The sequence below is a fragment of the Procambarus clarkii genome, chromosome 40, assembly GCF_040958095.1.
Source record: "Procambarus clarkii isolate CNS0578487 chromosome 40, FALCON_Pclarkii_2.0, whole genome shotgun sequence".
Taxonomy (NCBI): domain Eukaryota; kingdom Metazoa; phylum Arthropoda; class Malacostraca; order Decapoda; family Cambaridae; genus Procambarus; species Procambarus clarkii.
In genome coordinates, this window is record NC_091189.1 from 20,784,935 (window position 1) to 20,803,877 (window position 18,943).

At 50.3% G+C, this 18,943-nt stretch overlaps 1 protein-coding gene across 1 annotated transcript; it reads right to left on the bottom strand.

The window, feature by feature from the left end:
• Positions 1-1,203: 1,203 nt before the first annotated feature.
• Positions 1,204-12,729, bottom strand: LOC138372827 (proline-rich protein 36-like). The gene is made up of 2 exons (XM_069338489.1): positions 8,957-12,729; positions 1,204-1,309 (listed from the first exon to the last, which is right to left on the bottom strand). Exons 1-2 carry the CDS (start codon positions 12,727-12,729, stop codon positions 1,204-1,206), a joined length of 3,879 nt encoding a protein of 1,292 aa, XP_069194590.1.
• Positions 12,730-18,943: the final 6,214 nt, after the last annotated feature.

An 18,943-nucleotide genomic window follows, 5' to 3' on the forward strand; every position in this document is an offset into this window, starting at 1 on the left:
CTCGCACACATCCCCACTCCTACGCATCCCTACTGCCACACATCCCCACTCCCACACATCCCCACTCCCACACATCCACACTCCCACACATCCCCACTCCAACGCACACAATCCCACCCCACCCCTCCCACACAACTCCCCCCTTCTCCTACACCAACACACACACACCCACACACACACACACACACACACACACACACACACACACACACACACACACACACACACACACACACACACACACACACACACACACACACACTCACACACACACACTCACACACACACACACTCACACACTCCGTCTGGCCTGCTTACCTTTGCGAAGGTAATCACCAGGCGGTAGTTATCGTGTTAGGCCGCAGCCACATACATCAGCTGCAGAACGGGCCGCAGAGAGTCAACAATTTTCCGCCTCTCCGCCTGGGACTCACCCGCGCGTCGGCGCCAAATATCCTCCCCACAATCTCATATCTTCTCTCCTCTAATTTATTTGTTTTTGCTGCTCCCATTTATTGGACTTGTTGGACGGGAGGTGAGAGCCGGTTGTGCCTGGACGCCGCGTTGTCTTCCTTGCGTAAGATCTGTTTTGTTTGTCCTTGTTTGTTTGCTTTTATTGTTTGTTGTGTGATTTGCGTAAGGGCTTTCTGTCTCCTTCGTAAGTCGGACTAATTGCGTATATACGCTTCGTAAATCGTTGAGATATTTCTCTTTGTCGTCTTCGTAAACTGCGTATTGCAGGTACTTGGGATTTAGGTTACGGGCTAAAATACGCCATTGTTTATTCCAGTGTCCTCGACGTTAGGGGCAACCGGTGGGTGGCGTTAGGGGCGTGGACGGGGGCCTGCAGGGGCTGTGTGATCACTAACTCTGCTGCGTTGAAATCTCCTCAGATTTCACCGTCCAGAACCTACAGTCCACCAGCCAGAACCCGCAGCTCTCAGCCCACACCCACAGCCCTCAGCCCACACCCACAGCCCTCTGCCCTCAGCTCACACCCACACCCACACCCCACACCCACACCCCACACCTACACCCCACACCCACAGCCCACCACCCACCAACACCAGTCACCCCCAGAAGAGTGTATCACCCCAAAGTGTCATTTGGGATAATACATTGAAAGTATTGAAAAGAACATTATTCCTTTAAATTTAATCAATAATAATAATAATAATAACAATAATGATAATATTATTAATATTAGTCCATCTGGTTGTTAGTAAGAATGGTGATGCCAATTGGTTGTCGGTTCGTTTGTGGTTGCCTCCTGTCATCAGGTCCAATGAAGCCATTCTTAACCTTGTCACTGTTGTCGTAACAGCCGTTATAATGTCATTGTTACCGTCGGTGTTGCCAGATCATTAGCTCGAGTTCATTATTGATCGCATGGCCATTGGCTGGCACGAGCAACGCTTGGCCAGCAATACTTCACTCTGATAGGCCCTCGTTAATAACAGCGACGTGATTGGCCTGTTAGCGTTACGGATGACCAATCAATATCCTGTATTTTCCCGCCAATGAATCACACTGTAACTCGGGTAATTTGTCAAGGTGGTTTGGCCCAGCTGGCGAGGTGGTTTGGGTTCGAACCCCGGTAGAGGAATATATATATATATATATATATATATATATATATATATATATATATATATATATATATATATATATATATATATATATATATATATATATATATATATATATATATGTCGTACCTAGTAGCCAGAACGCACTTGTCAGCCTACTATGCATGGCCAAATTTGCCTAATAGGCCAAGTTTTCATGAATTAATTGTTTTTCGACTACCTAACCTACCTAACCTAACCTAACCTAACTTTTTCGGCTACCTAACCTAACCTAACCTATAAAGATAGGTTAGGTTAGGTTAGGTAGGGTTGGTTAGGTTCGGTCATATATCTACGTTAATTTTAACTCCAATAAAAAGAATTGACCTCATACATTATGAAATGGGTAGCTTTATCATTTCATAAGAAAAAAAATAGAGAAAATATATTAATTAAGGAAAACTTGGCTTATTAGGCAAATTTGGTCTTGCATAGTAGGCTGAGAAGTGCGTTCTGGCTACTAGGTACGACATATATATATATATATATATATATATATATATATATATATATATATATATATATATATATATATATATATATATATATATATACCCAACTTCTCGATGTATATACACGGAGAGTATAATTTAGTCCTAGACAATGTTCAGGACTAAAGTATAATGCTGGTTGTTAGTAACCTATTGGGGTGGCCTTAATAACCCTCCAGAGGTTGATAAGGCTTAATAACCCTCCAGAGGTTGATAGGCCTTAATAACCCTCCAGAGGTTGATAGGCCTTAATAACCCTCCAGAGGTTGATAGGCCTTAATAACCCTCCAGAGGTTGATAGGCCTTAATAACCCTCCAGAGGTTGATAGGCCTTAATAACCCTCCAGAGGTTGATAGGCCTTAATAACCCTCCAGAGGTTGGTAGGCCTTAATAACCCTCCAGAGGTTGGTAGGACTTATTAACCCTCCAGAGGTTGGTAGGACTTATTAACCCTCCAGAGGTTGGTAGGACTTATTAACCCTCCAGAGGTTGATAGGACTTAATAACCCTCCAGAGGTTGATAGGCCTTAATAACCCTCCAGAGGTTGATAGGCCTTAATAACCCTCCAGAGGTTGATTGGCCTTAATAACCCTCCAGAGGTTGGTAGGCCTTAATAACCCTCCTGAGGTTGATTGGCCTTAATAACCCTCCAGAGGTTGGTAGGCCTTAATAACCCTCCTGAGGGTTATAGGCTTTAAGTCCAACGCAAAACTTGCTGGTTGGTAACTGTTTGTACTGAATTTGGGACGTTTATTGCAAGATTGATTTAGTAAATGTTTGTCTACCAACTCTGCCACATTGACTCTCTCTCTCTCTCTCTCTCTCTCTCTCTCTCTCTCTCTCTCTCTCTCTCTCTCTCTCTCTCTCTCTCTCTCTCTCTCTCTCTCTCTCTCTCTCTCTCTCTCTCTCTCTTCTCTCTCTCTCTCTCTCTCTCTCTCTCTCGTCTAGTGGTGATGGTGTTAGTTGAAGTTTAACGCTCACAATGCAGTGTGTACTCACCTAATTGTACTCACCTAATTGTGCTTGCGGGGGTTGAGCTCTGGCTCTTTGGTCCCGCCTCTCAACCGTCAATCAACTGGTGTACAGATTCCTGAGCCTATTGGGCTCTATCATATCTACATTTGAAACTGTGTATGGAGTCAGCCTCCACCACATCACTGCCTAATGCATTCCATTTACTAACTACTCTGACACTGAAAAAGTTCTTTCTAACGTCTCTGTGGCTCATTTGGGTACTCAGCTTCCACCTGTGTCCCCTTGTTCGCGTCCCACCAGTGTTGAATAGTTCATTCTTGTTTACCCGGTCGATTCCCCTGAGGATTTTGTAGGTTGTGATCATATCCCCCCTTACTCTTCTGTCTTCCAGTGTCGTAAGGTGCATTTCCCGCAGCCTTTCCTCATAACTCATGCCTCTTAGTTCTGGGACTAGTCTAGTAGCATACCTTTGGACTTTTTCCAGCTTCGTCTTGTGCTTGACAAGGTACGGGCTCCATGCTGGGGCCGCATACTCCAGGATTGGTCTTACATATGTGGTGTACAAGATTCTGAATGATTCCATACACAGGTTCCTGAACGCCGTTCTGATGTTAGCCAGCCTCGCATATGCCGCAGACGTTATTCTCTTTATGTGGGCTTCAGGAGACAGGTTTGGTGTGATATCAACTCCTAGATCTTTCTCTCTGTCTGTTTCATTAAGTACTTCATCTCCTATTCTGTATCCTGTGCCTGTCCTCCTGTTTCCACTGCCTAGTTTCATTACTTTGCATTTACTCGGGTTGAACTTCAACAGCCATTTGTTGGACCATTCACTCAGTCTATCCAGGTCATCTTGTAGCCTCCTACTATCATCCTCTGTTTCAATCCTCCTCATAATTTTTGCATCGTCGGCAAACATTGAGAGGAACGAATCTATACCCTCTGGGAGATCATTTACATATACCAGAAACAGTATAGGTCCAAGGACTGACCCCTGCGGGACTCCACTTGTGACGTCTCGCCAATCTGAGACCTCACCCCTCACACAGACTCGTTGTCTCCTGTTGCTTAGGTACTCCTCTATCCACCGGAGTACCTTCCCTCTCACTCCAGCCTGCATCTCCAACTTTCGCACTAGCCTCTTGTGTGGCACTGTATCAAAGGCTTTCTGACAATCCAAAAATATGCAGTCTGCCCACCCTTCTCTTTCTTGCCTTATTTTTGTTGCCTGGTCGTAGAATTCAAGTAACCCTGTGAGGCAGGACCTGCCATCCCTGAACCCATGTTGATGCTGTGTTACAAAGTTCCTTCGCTCCAGATGCTCCACTAGTTTTTTTCGCACAATCTTCTCCATCAGCTTGCATGGTATGCAGGTTAGGGACACTGGCCTGTAGTTCAGTGCCTCCTGTCTATCCCCTTTCTTGTATATCGGGACTACGTTAGCTGCTTTCCAAATATCTGGCAGTTCCCCTGTTGCCAGTGATTTGTTATACACTATGGAGAGTGGTAGGCACAGTTCTCTTGCTCCTTCCTTTAGAACCCAAGGGAAGATTCCATCTGGGCCTATAGCCTTCGTCACGTCCAACTCTAGTAAACACTTCCTTACTTCCCCACTGGTAATCTCAAACTCTTCCAGTGGTTCCTGGTTAGCTATTCCCTCACTTACCTCTGGAATTTCTCCTTGCTCTAAGGTGAAGACCTCCTGGAATTTCTTATTCAGTTCCTCACACACTTCCTTGTCATTTGTAGTGAATCCTTCCGCCCCTATCCTTAATCTCATAACCTGTTCCTTTACTGTTGTTTTTCTCCTAATGTGGCTATGCAACAATTTAGGCTGAGTCTTTGCCTTGCTTGCGATGTCATTTTCGTATTGTCTTTCTGCCTCTCTTCTCATCCTGACATATTCATTCCTGGCATTCTGGTATCTTTCTCTGCTCTCCAGTGTCCTGTTATTCCTATAGTTTCTCCATGCCCTTTTACTTTGCTGCTTAGCTCGCCTACATCTCTGATTAAACCATGGGTTTCTCATCTTCATTTCTCTGTTTTCCTTTTGGACTGGGACAAACTTGTTTGCTGCGTCCTTGCACTTCTGCGTGATGTAATCCATCATATCTTGGGCCGTCTTTCCCCTGAGCTCTGTTTCCCATGCTATATCTGTTAGGAATTTTCTTATCCCCTCATATCATATCCCCTCATGTGTGTGTGTGTGTGTGTGTGTGTGTGTGTGTGTGTGTGTGTGTGTGTGTGTGTGTGTGTGTGTGTATGTGTGTGTGTGTGTGTGTGTGTGTGTGTGTGTGTGTGTGTGTGTGTATGTGTGTGTGTGTGTGTGTGTGTGTGTGTGTGTGTGTGTGTGTGTGTGTGTGTGTGTGTGTGTGTGTGTGTGTGTGTATGTGTGTGTGTGTGTGTGTATGTGTGTGTGTGTGTGTGTGTGTGTGTGTGTGTGTGTGTGTGTGTGTGTGTGTGTGTGTGTGTGTATGTGTGTATGTGTGTGTGTGTGTGTGTGTGTGTGTGTGTGTGTGTGTGTGTGTGTGTGTGTGTGTGTGTGTGTGTGTGTGTGTGTGTGTGTGTGTGTGTGTGTGTGTGTGTGTGTGTGTGTGTGTGTGTGTGTGTGTGTGTGTGTGTGTGTGTGTGTGTGTATATGTGTTTTATTGAGAGGGATTGGCGCTGGCAAGTCCAACAACGCACCCGGAATAACAGTCCAAGAAAGCCTTTGTTATCAAAATAAAACACACACTACATTGTCGATGAGAGATGAAACAAAACTATATTCAGACAACAAATATTAAACCATAAACCAAGGTCATGTTTGGGTTAAATATTTCCACTGATGAATGAGTTTATTTCAAGTGTTTTTGTTCATGATGAACAAACAAGAATCAAGGCTAAACTCTGTGTTTTTTTTGTGTGATATTTTTTTGTATCAATATCTTTGTTGGCGGCTCTTGTGGGCAAACACTTCCATAGACACACAGTGCTATGCCACGCCGACGTTATGGTCGAGTTGGCTACAACGTTAGGTTGTAAATTTGACTCGTATGGTTTCATTTGCTGTTGGTTCTTTTGCACGAGGATGTGGTTTGTAAACACTGGCTATTGAAGTCTTGGGAGTCATCTGTGTGGGTGTGTGTGTGTGGGGGGACGGGCGGGTGTGTGTGAATCGGTGGGTGAACAGGTGTGTGAAAGTGTGTGTGGGTGGGTGTGGGGGCGGGTGTATTGGGTGTATGTGTGGGTGTGTGTGTGTGGGGGGGCGGGCGGGTGTGTGTGAATGGGTGGGTGAACAGGTGTGTGAAAGTGTGTGTGTGGGTGGGTGTGGGTGGGTGTGTGGAAGTGTGTAGGGTGGGTTTTGTGGGTGTGAGAGGTGGGGGGGGGGTAAACTGAGTGTATGTAGAGTGGGTATCTTTGTGGAAAGAGTGTGTAGGTGTGTGTGTGTGAGTGTGGGGCGGATGTCTGGATGGGAGGTTCAGAATTCATCGAGCATTTACACAACCATTTACGAAACCTGTGCATCTTTCCTCAATCATGGCGGCTTTGTTTACATTTACTAAGCAGTTTACGAGCCCCGCAGCACTACGAGGTTGTTTATAACAATAATAACCTCGGGTTGTGAAGTGTCCAAGCTTGTAAACCGTTTAATATATGTAAACAAAGCCGCCATGACTCGAGAAAAGATACACAGGTTTCGTAAGGGATTTCCCAGCTAGCCATAAGTGATCATAAAATTCTCTCGATGTCCCATGCGTTCAAAAATATAGTTAGTTCAGTAAGAGAACGGGTTGAACAAACAGCCAGCCAGTCGGCCAGCCAGCCAGTCAGCCAGACAGTCGGCCAGCCAGTCAGTCGGCCAGCCAGCCAGCCAGTCAGCCAGCCAGCCAGTCAGCCAGCCAGTCAGTCAGCCAGCCAGTCGGCCAGCCAGTCAGTCGGCAAGCCAGCCAGTCAGCCAGTCGGCCAGCCAGCCAGTCGGCCAGCCAGCCAGTCGGTCAGCCAGCCAGTCAGCCAGTCGGACAGCCAGCCAATCGGTCAGCCAGACAGTCAGCCAGTCAGCCAGCCAGCTAATCGGTCAGCCAGTCGGCCAGCCAGACAGTCGGCCAGTCAGCCAGTCGGCCAGCCAGCCAGTCGGTCAGCCAGCCAGTCAGTCAGCCAGCGGGCCAGTCAGTCAGCCAGTCGGCCAGCCAGCCAGTCGGTCAGCCAGCCAGTCAGCAAGTCGGCCAGCCAGTCGGCCAGCCAGTCAGTCGGCAAGCCAGCCAGTCAGCCAGTCGGCCAGCCAGCCAGTCGGTCAGCCAGCCAGTCGGACAGCCAGCCAATCGGTCAGCCAGACAGTCAGCCAGTCAGCCAGCCAGCCAATCGGTCAGCCAGACAGTCAGCCAGTCGGCCAGCCAGCCAGTCGGCCAGTCGGCAAGCCAGCCAGTCAGCCAGTCGGCCAGCCAGCCAGTCGGCCAGCCAGCCAGTCGGTCAGCCAGCCAGTCAGCCAGTCGGACAGCCAGCCAATCGGTCAGCCAGCCGGCCAGTCAGCCAGTCAGTCAGCCAGACAGTCAGCCAGTCGGCCAGCCAGCCAGTCGGTCAGCCAGTCAGTCAGCCAGTCGGCCAGCCAGCCAGCCAGTCGGCCAGCCGGCCAGTCAGCCAGTTGGTCAGCCAGACAGTCAGCCAGTCGGCCAGCCAGCCAGTCGGCCAGCCAGCCAGTCGGTCAGCCAGCCAGCCAGTCGGCCAGCCAGCCAGTCAGCCGGTCGGCCAGCAAGCCAGTCAGCCAGTCGGCCAGCCAGTCAGCCAGCCAATCGGCCAGCCAGCCAGCCGGCCAGCCGGCCAGTCAGCCAGCCAGCCAGTCGGCCAGCCAGCCAGCCAGTCGGCCAGCCAGCCAGTCGGCCAGCCAGCCAGTCGGTCAGCCAGTCGGCCAGCCGGCCAGCCGGCCAGTCAGCCAGTCGGTCAGCCAGCCAGTCAGCCAGTCGGCCAGCCAGCCAGTTGGCCAGCCAATCGGCCAGCCAGCCAGTAGCCCGGCCAGCCAGCTAGTCGGCCAGCCAGCCAGCCGGCCAGCCAGCCAGCCGGCCAGCCAGCCAGTCGGCCAGCCAGGCAGCCAGTCGGCCAGCCAGCCAGTCGGTCAGCCAGACAATCTGCCGGAGCCAGCCGGATGGACTGCCTCCTGCACTCCGCTATTCTCACCCTGTTGCGAGTCCATGCGTGTGCCCCCTTCTCCCCCAGAGTCGTGTGCTCGAACGCACGCGTGTGCACGCCCCAACCCTAGCCACCCACCTAACCTATCGAAGCCCATGAATGAAATCGTCAACATGGCGGTGCTTAAAATTTTGATAATGCGTCGCATTTTTGACGGATTGGTCGATGTCTTCTTCTTTACCCTATATATAGTCCTGATGACTAAAGGTGAGTTTATGTAGGCTTTATAGGTCCATTCTAATGGGCTTGTTTCATGGTCCTGTACATTGTAATGGACCATTATAGTTTTATTGAGACCTGCGGTCAAGTCTCTTCCTACCCTCTCCCCCCTCCCCCCCCCCTCTCTCTCTCTCTCTCTCTCTCTCTCTCTCTCTCTCTCTCTCTCTCTCTCTCTCTCTCTCTCTCTCTCTGGTAGAGGCAGCAAGGAGCAGGTGGAGGCAGCAGGGAGCAGATGGAGGCGGCAGGGAGCAGGTGGAGGCGGCAGGGAGCAGGTGGAGGCGGCAGGGAGCAGGTGGAGGCGGCAGGGAGCAGATGGAGGGAGCAGGTGGAGGCGGCAGGGAGTAGGTGGAGGCGGCAGGGGAGCAGGTGGAGGCGGCAGGGAGCAGATGGAGGCAGCAGGGAGCAGATGGAGGCGGCAGGGAGCAGGTGGAGGCGGCATGAGCAGGTGGAGGCGGCAGGGAGCAGATGGACGCAGCACGGAGCAGGTGGAGGCGGCAGGGAGTAGGTGGAGGACGGCAGGGGAGCAGGTGGAGGCGGCAGGGAGCAGATGGAGGCAGCAGAGAGCAGGTGGAGGCGGCAGAAAGTAGGTGGAGGCAGCAGGGAGCAGATGGAGGCGGCAGGGAGCAGGTGGAGGCGACAGGGAGCAGGTGGAGGCAGCAGGGAGCAGATGGAGGCGGCAGGGAGCAGGTGGAGGCGGCAGGGGAGCAGGTGGAGGCAGCAGGGGAGCAGGTGGAGGCAGCAGGGAGCAGGTGGAAACGGCAGGGAGCAGATGGAGGCAGCAGGGAGCAGGTGGAGGCGGCAGGGAGCAGATGGAGGCAGCAGGGAGCAGGTGGAGGCGGCAGGGAGCAGATGGAGGCAGCAGGGAGCAGGTGGAGGCGGCTGGGAGTAGGTGGAGGCAGCAGGGAGCAGATGGAGGCGGCAGGGAGCAGGTGGAGGCGGCAGGGAGCAGATGGAGGCAGCAGGGAGCAGATGGAGGCGGCAGGGAGCAGGTGGAGGCGGCAGGGAGCAGGTGGAGGCAGCAGGGAGCAGATGGAGGCGGCAGGGAGCAGGTGGAGGCAGCAGAGAGCAGATGGAGGCTGCAGGGAGCAGGTGGAGGCGGCAGGGAGTAGGTGGAGGCAGCAGGGAGCAGATGGAGGCGGCAGGGAGCAGGTGGAGGCGGGTGGGAGCAGGTGGAGGCGGCAGGGAGCAGGTGGAGGCAGCAGGGGAGCAGGTGGAGGCAGCAGGGAGCCGGTGGAGGCAGCAGGGAGCAGATGGAGGCAGCAGGGAGCAAGAGGAGGCGGCAGGGGAGCAGGTGGAGGCAGCAGGGAGCCGGTGGAGGCAGCAGGGGAGCAGGTGGAGGCAGCAGGGAGCAGGTGGAGGCGGCAGGGGAGCAGATGGAGGCAGCAGGGAGCAGGTGGAGGCGGCAGGGAGCAGATGGAGGCGGCAGGGAGCAGGTGGAGGCAGCAGGGGAGCAGGTGGAGGCAGCAGGGAGCAGGTGGAGGCGGCAGGGAGCATATGGAGGCGGCAGGGAGCAGGTGGAGGCGGCAGGGAGCAGGTGGAGGCAGCAGGGGAGCAGATGGAGGCAGCAGGGAGCAGGTGGAGGCAGCAGGGGAGCAGATGGAGGCAGCAGGGAGCAGGTGGAGGCGGCAGGGAGCAGGTGGAAGCAGCAGGGGAGCAGATGGAGGCAGCAGGGAGCAGGTGGAGGCAGCAGGGAGCAGGTGGAGGCGGCAGGTAACAGGTGGAGGCGGCAGGGAGCAGGTGGAGGCAGCAGGGAGCAGGTGGAGGAGGCAGGGAGCAGGCGGAGGCGGCAGGTAACAGGTGGAGGCGGCAGGGAACAGGTGGAGGAGGCAGGGAGCAAGTGGAGGCAGGCAGGGGAGCAGGTGGAGACAGCAGGGAGCCGGTGGAGGCAGCAGGGAAGTAGGTGGAGGCAGCAGGGAACCGGAGGAGGCAGCAGGGGAGCAGGTGGAGGCAGCAGAGAGCAGGTGGAGGCGGCAGGGAGCAGGTGGAGGCGGCAGGGAGCAGGTGGAGGAGGCAGGGAGCACGTGGAGGCGGCAGGGGAGCAGGTGGAGGCAGCAGGGAGCCGGTGGAGGCAGCAGGGGAGCAGGTGGAAGCGGCAGGGAGCAGGTGGAGGCGGCAGGGAGCAGGTGGAGGAAGCAGGGAGCAGATGGAGGCAGCAGGGAGCAGGTGGAGGAGGCAGGGAGCAGGTGGAGGCGGCAGGGAGCAGGTAGGAGGAGGCAGGGAGCAAGTGGAGGCGGCAGGAGAGCAGGTGGAGGCAGCAGGGAGCCGGTGGAGGCAGCAGGGGAGCAGGTGGAAGCGGCAGGGAGCAGGTGGAGGCGGCAGGGAGCAGATGGAGGCAGCAGGGAGCAGATGGAGGCAGCAGGGAGCAGGTGGAGGCATCAGGGGAGCAGGTGGAGGCAGCAGGGAGCAGGTGGAGGCGGCAGGGAGCAGATGGAGGCAGCAGGGAGCAGGTGGAGGCGGCAGGGAGCAGATGGAGGCGGCAGGGAGCAGGTGGAGGCGGCAGGGAGCAGGTGGAGGCGGCAGGGAGCAGGTGGAGGCAGCAGGGAGCAGGTGGAGGCGGCAGGTAACAGGTGGAGGCGGCAGGGAGCAAGGTGGAGGAGGCAGGGAGCAAGTGGAGGCGGTAGGGGAGCAGGTGGAGGCAGCAGGGAGCCGGTGGAGGCAGCAGGGGAGCAGGTGGAGGCAGCAGGGAGCAGGTGGAGGCGGCAGGGGAGCAGATGGAGGCAGCAGGGAGCAGGTGGAGCCGGCAGGGAGCAGATGGAGGCGGCAGGGAGCAGGTGGACGCAGCAGGGGAGCAGGTGGAGGCAGCAGGGAGCAGGTGGAGGCGGCAGGGAGCAGATGGAGGCGGCAGGGAGCAGGTGGAGGCGGCAGGGAGCAGGTGGAGGCAGCAGGGGAGCAGATGGAGGCAGCAGGGAGCAGGTGGAGGCGGCAGGGAGTAGATGGAGGCGGCAGGGAGCAGGTGGAGGCAGCAGGGGAGCAGGTGGAGGCAGCAGGGAGCAGGTGGAGGCGGCAGGGAGCAGATGGAGGCGGCAGGGAGCAGGTGGAGGCGGCAGGGAGCAGGTGGAGGCAGCAGGGGAGCAGATGGAGGCAGCAGGGAGCAGGTGGAGGCAGCAGGGAGCAGGTGGAGGCAGCAGGGAGCAGGTGGAGGCGGCAGGGAGCAGATGGAGGCGACAGGGAGCAGGTGGAGGCGGCAGGGAGCCGGTGGAGGCAGCAGGGAGCAGGTGGAGGCAGCAGGGAGCAGGTGGAGGCGGCAGGGAGCAGATGGAGGCAGCAGGGAGCAGGTGGAGGCGGCAGGGAGCAGATGGAGGCAGCAGGGAGCAGGTGGAGGCGGCAGGAAGCAGATGGAGGCGGCAGGGAGCAGGTGGAGGCAGCAGGGGAGCAGATGGAGGCAGCAGGGAGCAGGTGGAGGCGGCAGGGAGCAGATGGAGGCGGCAGGGAGCAGATGGAGGCGGCAGGGAGCAGGTGGAGGCAGCAGGGGAGCAGGTGGAGGCAGCAGGGAGCAGGTGGAGGCGGCAGGTAACAGGTGGAGGCGGCAGGGAGCAGGTGGAGGAGGCAGGGAGCAAGTGGAGGCAGCAGGGGAGCAGGTGGAGGCAGCAGGGAGCAGGTGGAGGCGGCAGGGAGCAGATGCAGGCGGCAGGGAGCATGTGGAGGCAGCAGGGGAGCAGGTGGAGGCAGCAGGGAGCAGGTGGATGCGGCAGGGAGCAGATGGAGGCGGCAGGGAGCAGGTAGAGGCGGCAGAGAGCAGGTGGAGGCAGCAGGGGAGCAGGTGGAGGCAGCAGGGAGCAGGTGGAGGCGGCAGGGAGCAGATGGAGGCGGCAGGGAGCAGGTGGAGGCGGCAGGGAGCCGGTGGAGGCAGCAGGGAGCAGGTGGAGGCAGCAGGGAGCAGGTGGAGGCGGCAGGGAGCAGATGGAGGCGGCAGGGAGCAGGTGGAGGCGGCAGGGAGCAGGTGGAGGCAGCAGGGGAGCAGGTGGAGGCAGCAGGGAGCAGGTGGAGGCGGCAGGGAGAGATGGAGGCGGCAGGGAGCAGGTGGAGGCGGCAGGGAGCAGGTGGAGGCAGCAGGGAGCCGGTGGAGGCAGCAGGGAGCAGGTGGAGGCGGCAGGGAGCAGATGGAGGCAGCAGGGAGCAGGTGGAGGCGGCAGGGAGCCGGTGGAGGCGGCAGGGAGCAGGTGGAGGCAGCAGGGAGCAGGTGGAGGCGGCAGGGAGCAGATGGAGGCAGCAGGGAGCCGGTGGAGGCAGCAGAGAACAATGCAGGAACATTTAACTATTGTTGGCAGCAAACTACCAACCCGGGTAATGCACTCTTATCTCCCCCACCATCACCTCACCCTTACTCGTGGAGTACGGCGGGAGCAACACAGTGCTACACTACCAGGCTCCGTAGGGCCAGTACCCCCACTCGTCCAAGCCGGGATGAACGACCTTCCGAGCATGCCGGAAAACTCCCCGTTTTAGAGATAGCCCGGGTTGGAGAACCACGGCGCGATTGCCACACAATAATTTCGTTTGAAGTTTTCGTATTAAAACCATTCGTGTGGCGTCGAAACGAACGAGATAACGAGCAATTGGGTTATTCGAGGCTTCGCTAATGACCCAACTAGGCAAATTTGACATTTGACCTCGCTTGTTGGGGGAGGACAAGGTAGGGTTTTCTCACGAGGTGTGACGTGAGGCGTCCATCATTCTCTCTTTGTCTGGGTGATGAGTTACGGCTCTTGGGTCCCGCCTCTCAACCAGAAGATAACATCACGAATGTCTCACTGCTCCGCCAGCCACCCAAACTCTGAGATGATATTCCACCATCCGCTAATTCAATACTAAATTCTATATAAAATTGGTATTTTATTTAGAAAATACTGATTGGTAAATATACACTATTTAAATTTATAATTTTTTATATGCGATTATTATTTTATGTTTATATATATATGTATATATATATATATATATATATATATATATATATATATATATATATATATATATATATATATGTATATATATATATATATATATATATATATATATATATATATATATATATATATATATATATATATATATATATTCATTACCCGATGATTCAACAATGTCAAATATAATTTTCTGTATAATTGTATTATCGTGGAATGTATTTCTGTATGACTTTCTTTTGTGGTTTATGTATTTGGATAGTGTTTTGTATTATACATTTGTTCATGGGGAACAGAAGACATTACTTGAGTTGCGGGAACGAACCCTTGAGTTGCAGGAACGAACCCATGAGTTGCAGGAACGAACCTTTGAGTTGCAGGAACGAACCTTTGTGTTGCGGGTAAAATATTTACTTTCATCAGAATGTGATTGGCTCTACAGTGTCCGCCTTACCGCAGGATTGGCTGATTGATGGGCCTTCTCGCGTGATTGGCTGACTAGGACGGCCTCTCAGCACGCGATTGGTCTGCTGATACGATCACTCGCTTGATTAGCGTATTGACATGAAAGACGAATTGCTATTGGTGGGTTAAAGTTACGAATAACCGACTAGCGGATCGTTATTGTGGCTAGTCTGCCCGGGTGAGGCAAGTCTGTGGGAGGGAGGGAAGCAGAGGGAGAGAGAGAGGGAGGGAGAGAGAGATGGAGGGAGAGAGAGATGGAGGGAGAGAGTATTGGAGACATGGAAAAAGAGAATTGAGATAAACATGGAGAGAAAGAGGGATGGAGAGGGACAGAGGGGGAAGGAACAAGGATAAAGGGAGGGGAGGGGCTAGGAATTGGGGGTTTCAAGACGGGGTGATGGAAGGTAAGATGAGCCAGAAAAAGGGCCTTACCGTGAGGTTACCTTGAGGTGATTCCGGGGCTTAGCGACCACGCGGCCCGGTCGTCGACCAGGCCTGACAACAAGAACATAACAGCCTGAACAAAAACAGAGCTTGATGTTGACAAATACAGCGATGAGCAGTAGAAACAAAGGTCACCTCATCTTTCATAACTAAGAAATATTCAAATCTGAACGCGAAAGAGATCCTTAAATCATACTAGACTGAGAGACTTAAAGACAAGAATGCAATTTACAGACAGAAGTATATAAGGACACTGAGTTGCTGGAATAAACCCTTGAGCAAATTTTGTTTAAATATGACCGCATTTGTTGACATAGTGTAAGCATTCTATGCTTCCAACAATGTTCTTAGTATCAGTATTAAAATGAGCAATCTAGGTAGCAAAATTTATGGTGAAGAAACTAGAAATTTCTAAAATCTTTTATATATATATATATATATATATATATATATATATATATATATATATATATATATATATATATATATAAACGAGAAATCCAAAAACCTCTTAGGATATTGTAAACTCTTCCCAATTTCATATATTTTAGCAATCTCTTCATCAAAAAACTCAGGGCTGCAAACCCTCAAAGCTCGTAGAAACATTCCTGAAAATACTGCCCGTTTAACTTTACTATGATGATTCGAATAAAAATGAACATACGACCCCACGTTGGTAGGTTTCCTATACACATTAAATATGTGAGACTGAGGAGAATGGTACTCTTCCGTTTTTGGACATTATGATTCATAGAGTCGCTAGAAAGTTCAAATTTAATGTGTATAGGAAACCTACCAACGTGGGGTCGTATGTTCATTTTTATTCGAATCATCATAGTAAAGTTAAACGGGCAGTATTTTCATTAATGTTTCTACGAGCTTTGAGGGTTTGCAGCCCTGAGTTTTTTGATGAAGAGATTGCTAAAATATATGAAATTGGGAAGAGTTTACAATATCCTAAGAGGTTTTTGAATTTCTCGTTTGTACAAGCCAAACGTACGTTTTATAATCACGTCCCTAAGGCGAAACCATATATATATATATATATGTTTCATTGAATATGACCGCATATTCTGTATTTATTATTTTCTGGTTTAGGCCTTCTATCCCTCTAACTATTTTCTTAGCATCAGGGCTTAATTGAAATAGGAGTTCTCCAAAACTCATTTTCGTACTTTTAAGGTGAAGAAAAGAAGTGATTTACTATAGAGTGTATTACACTTATTTATATAATTTGCACAACGTTTCGAACCTCCATGGTTCATTCTCAAGTGAACAGATCTTACAATACTAGTTGACTTTATACCCGCACTGGGTCAGGTGATAATACAATAAAGGTGAAAACATGGGGGGATACATAAGGGATAAATGTGAGGTGAAACATAGAGGCTGCAGAAGGCTTATTGGCCCATACGAGGCATCTCCTATCTAAACACAAAGATTAATCCAGTGTAATTGGCAAATAAGCCTTCTGCAGCCTCTATGTTTCACCTCACATTTATCCCTTATGTATCCCCCCATGTTTTCACATTTATTGTATTATCACCTGACCCAGTGCGGGTATAAAATCAACTAGCATTGTAAGATCTCTTCACTTGAGAATGAACCATGGAGGTTCGAAACGTTGTGCAAATTATATAAATAAGTGTAATACACTCTATAGTAAATCACTTCTTTTCTTCACCTTAAAAGTACGAAAATGAGTTTTGGGGAACTCCTATTCCAATTAAGCCCTGATGCTAAGAAAATAGAGGGATAGAAGCCCTAAACCAGAAAATAATAAATACAGAATATGCGGTCATATTCAATGAAACATGTTTGAAAGAAAACTTGCTGCCAGTATACACCAATATATATATATATATATATATATATATATATATATATATATATATATTTTATTAAATATGACCGAAAAAGTAAGATTAATAATTCTAACACGAATTTTCTCAATTTTTCGTACATTATGCTTCACTGTTGGAGGTAAATCAAAAATCACTTCTCCAAAATTCATTTTTATTTCTAGTCTGACGCGACACGGGCGCGTTTCGTAAAACTTATTACATTTTCAAAGACTTCACAAATACACAACTGATTAGAACTTGCGTTTCCCTGATTTTATATCTACATTTGAGTGAGGTGGGAAGGGTGATGTGGCATTACATTTGAGTGAGGTGGGAAGGATGATGTGGCATTAGAGGATATTAATAGGGTATTAAAAGTATCAACACAAGACAGAACACGAAACAATGGATATTGAATAGAAGTGTTTGTAGAAAGCCTATTGGTCCATATTTCTTGATGCTTCTATATTGGAGCGGAGTCTTGAGGTGGGTAGAATATAGTTGTGCAATAATTGGCTGTTGATTGCTGGTGTTGACTTCTTGATGTGTAGTGCCTCGCAAACGTCAAGCCGCCTGCTATCGCTGTATCTATCGATGATTTCTGTGTTGTTTACTAGGATTTCTCTGGCGATGGTTTGGTTATGGGAAGAGAAACCTGGTTATGGGAATAGAAACCTGGATATGCGTATGGAAATGTCAAGACGCACAAGCCTGGAAACCCACTTCGGCCAATCATTAGCCAGATACCCACACCCACGTACAGATTGGCAAAGCGACTCAACGGCCTGCTGACTCCTTATGTTCCTTGCGCCTTCAGCCTGAAGTCTCCAAAGGAATTTGTGGACTTACTGCGGGGCGCACGGGCCACAGGGATAAGAGCCTCGTTGGACGTAGAATCGCTGTTTACCAACGTACCTGTGGACGAGACAATCGGAATGATAGCCGACAGAGTGTATCGTGATCCAGCCTGTACTCCTCTTGACATGCCAGAAAGTATTCTGAGGAAACTACTCCAAGCTTGTACTAAAGAGGCACCCTTCTTGAGCCCGGATGGGCATATGTATAAGCAAGTAGATGGGGTCGCTATGGGTTCTCCCCTAGGTGTCCTGTTTGCAAACTTCTACATGGGTACCATCGAGCAAAAAGTCTTAGTCGACATGAACTTGAAACCGGCCATATACTGCAGGTATGTTGACGACATTTTTACACAGGTACCTGATGTCAGACATCTGCAGGAGCTGAAGGAGGCATTTGAGCAGAGTTCCGTGCTGCGTTTCACTTACGAGACGGAAAAGGATGGGAAGCTGCCTTTTCTAGATGTAACAGTCATGGAAAAGGGCGGAGGTTTCCACACTGCAGTCTACACAAAGGAAACAAACATAGGAATGTGCCTAAATGCCAACAGCGACTGCCCTGACAGGTACAAGAGGAGTGTTGTTAACGCATACGTCGACCGTGCTCTCAGCCACAGCTCAGAATGGAAGCAAGTCGACGAAGAACTCTGTAGGGTAAGGCAGGTTCTAGTCAATAACGGCTTCTCCAATGGTTTCATCGAAGACATCATAAGAAGGAAAGTGAAAAGCCATGCAACCTCCGAAGAGACAACTAACACAACACCTATACCCCCTATTAGACTATTTTACAGGAACTTCTTTTCCACAGCTCATAAAACAGAGGAAAGGGTCCTGAAAGATATTGTTAATAGAAACGTTATCCCTACAGACAAAAATCAGAGGATACAACTGACGATTTACTATAAAACCAGAAAAACGGCCAGCCTACTCATGAGAAACTCTCCAGACACGAAACAGAACGCTTTAAAAGAGACTAACGTCGTCTATGCCTTCAAATGCCCACTTGGGGACTGTAAGCTCCAAAAAACCCAGTATATAGGCAAGACAACAACATCTCTTTCTAGGCGTTTAACGATGCATAAACAACAGGGCTCCATTAAGGAACATATAATCTCTTCCCATAACCAAACCATCGCCAGAGAAATCCTAGTAAACAACACAGAAATCATCGATAGATACAGCGATAGCAGGCGGCTTGACGTTTGCGAGGCACTACACATCAAGAAGTCAACACCAGCAATCAACAGCCAATTATTGCACAACTATATTCTACCCACCTCAAGACTCCGCTCCAATATAGAAGCATCAAGAAATATGGACCAATAGGCTTTCTACAAACACTTCTATTCAATATCCATTGTTTCGTGTTCTGTCTTGTGTTGATACTTTTAATACCCTATTAATATCCTCTAATGCCACATCATCCTTCCCACCTCACTCAAATGTAATGCCACATCACCCTTCGCACCTCACTCAAATGTAGATATAAAATCAGGGAAACGCAAGTTCTAATCAGTTGTGTATTTGTGAAGTCTTTGAAAATGTAATAAGTTTTACGAAACGCGCCCGTGTCGCGTCAGACTAGAAATAAAAATGAATTTTGGAGAAGTGATTTTTGATTTACCTCCAACAGTGAAGCATAATGTACGAAAGATTGAGAAAATTCGTGTTAGAATTATTAATCTTACTTTTTCGGTCATATTTAATAAAATATGTCTACAGGAAAGACTGCTACCAAAATATACTAATATATATATATATATATATATATATATATATATATATATATATATATATATATATATATATATATATATATATATATATATATATATATATAACTGAAAACTCACACCCCAGAAGTGACTCGAACCCATACTCCCAGAATCAACGCAACTGGTATGTACAAGACGCCTTAATCCACTTGACCATCACGACCGGACATAATGAGGTG

Bases quoted from the DNA above. Each gene is read 5' to 3' on its own strand.
- LOC138372827 (XM_069338489.1), bottom strand. From the start codon at position 12,729: ATGTTCCTGCATTGTTCTCTGCTGCCTCCACCGGCTCCCTGCTGCCTC. The intron at 1,310-8,956 runs GTGCTGCGTCCA...TTACGACAACAG, and splicing joins CTGCCGCCTCCACCTGCTCC to TGACAAGGTTAAGAATGGCT.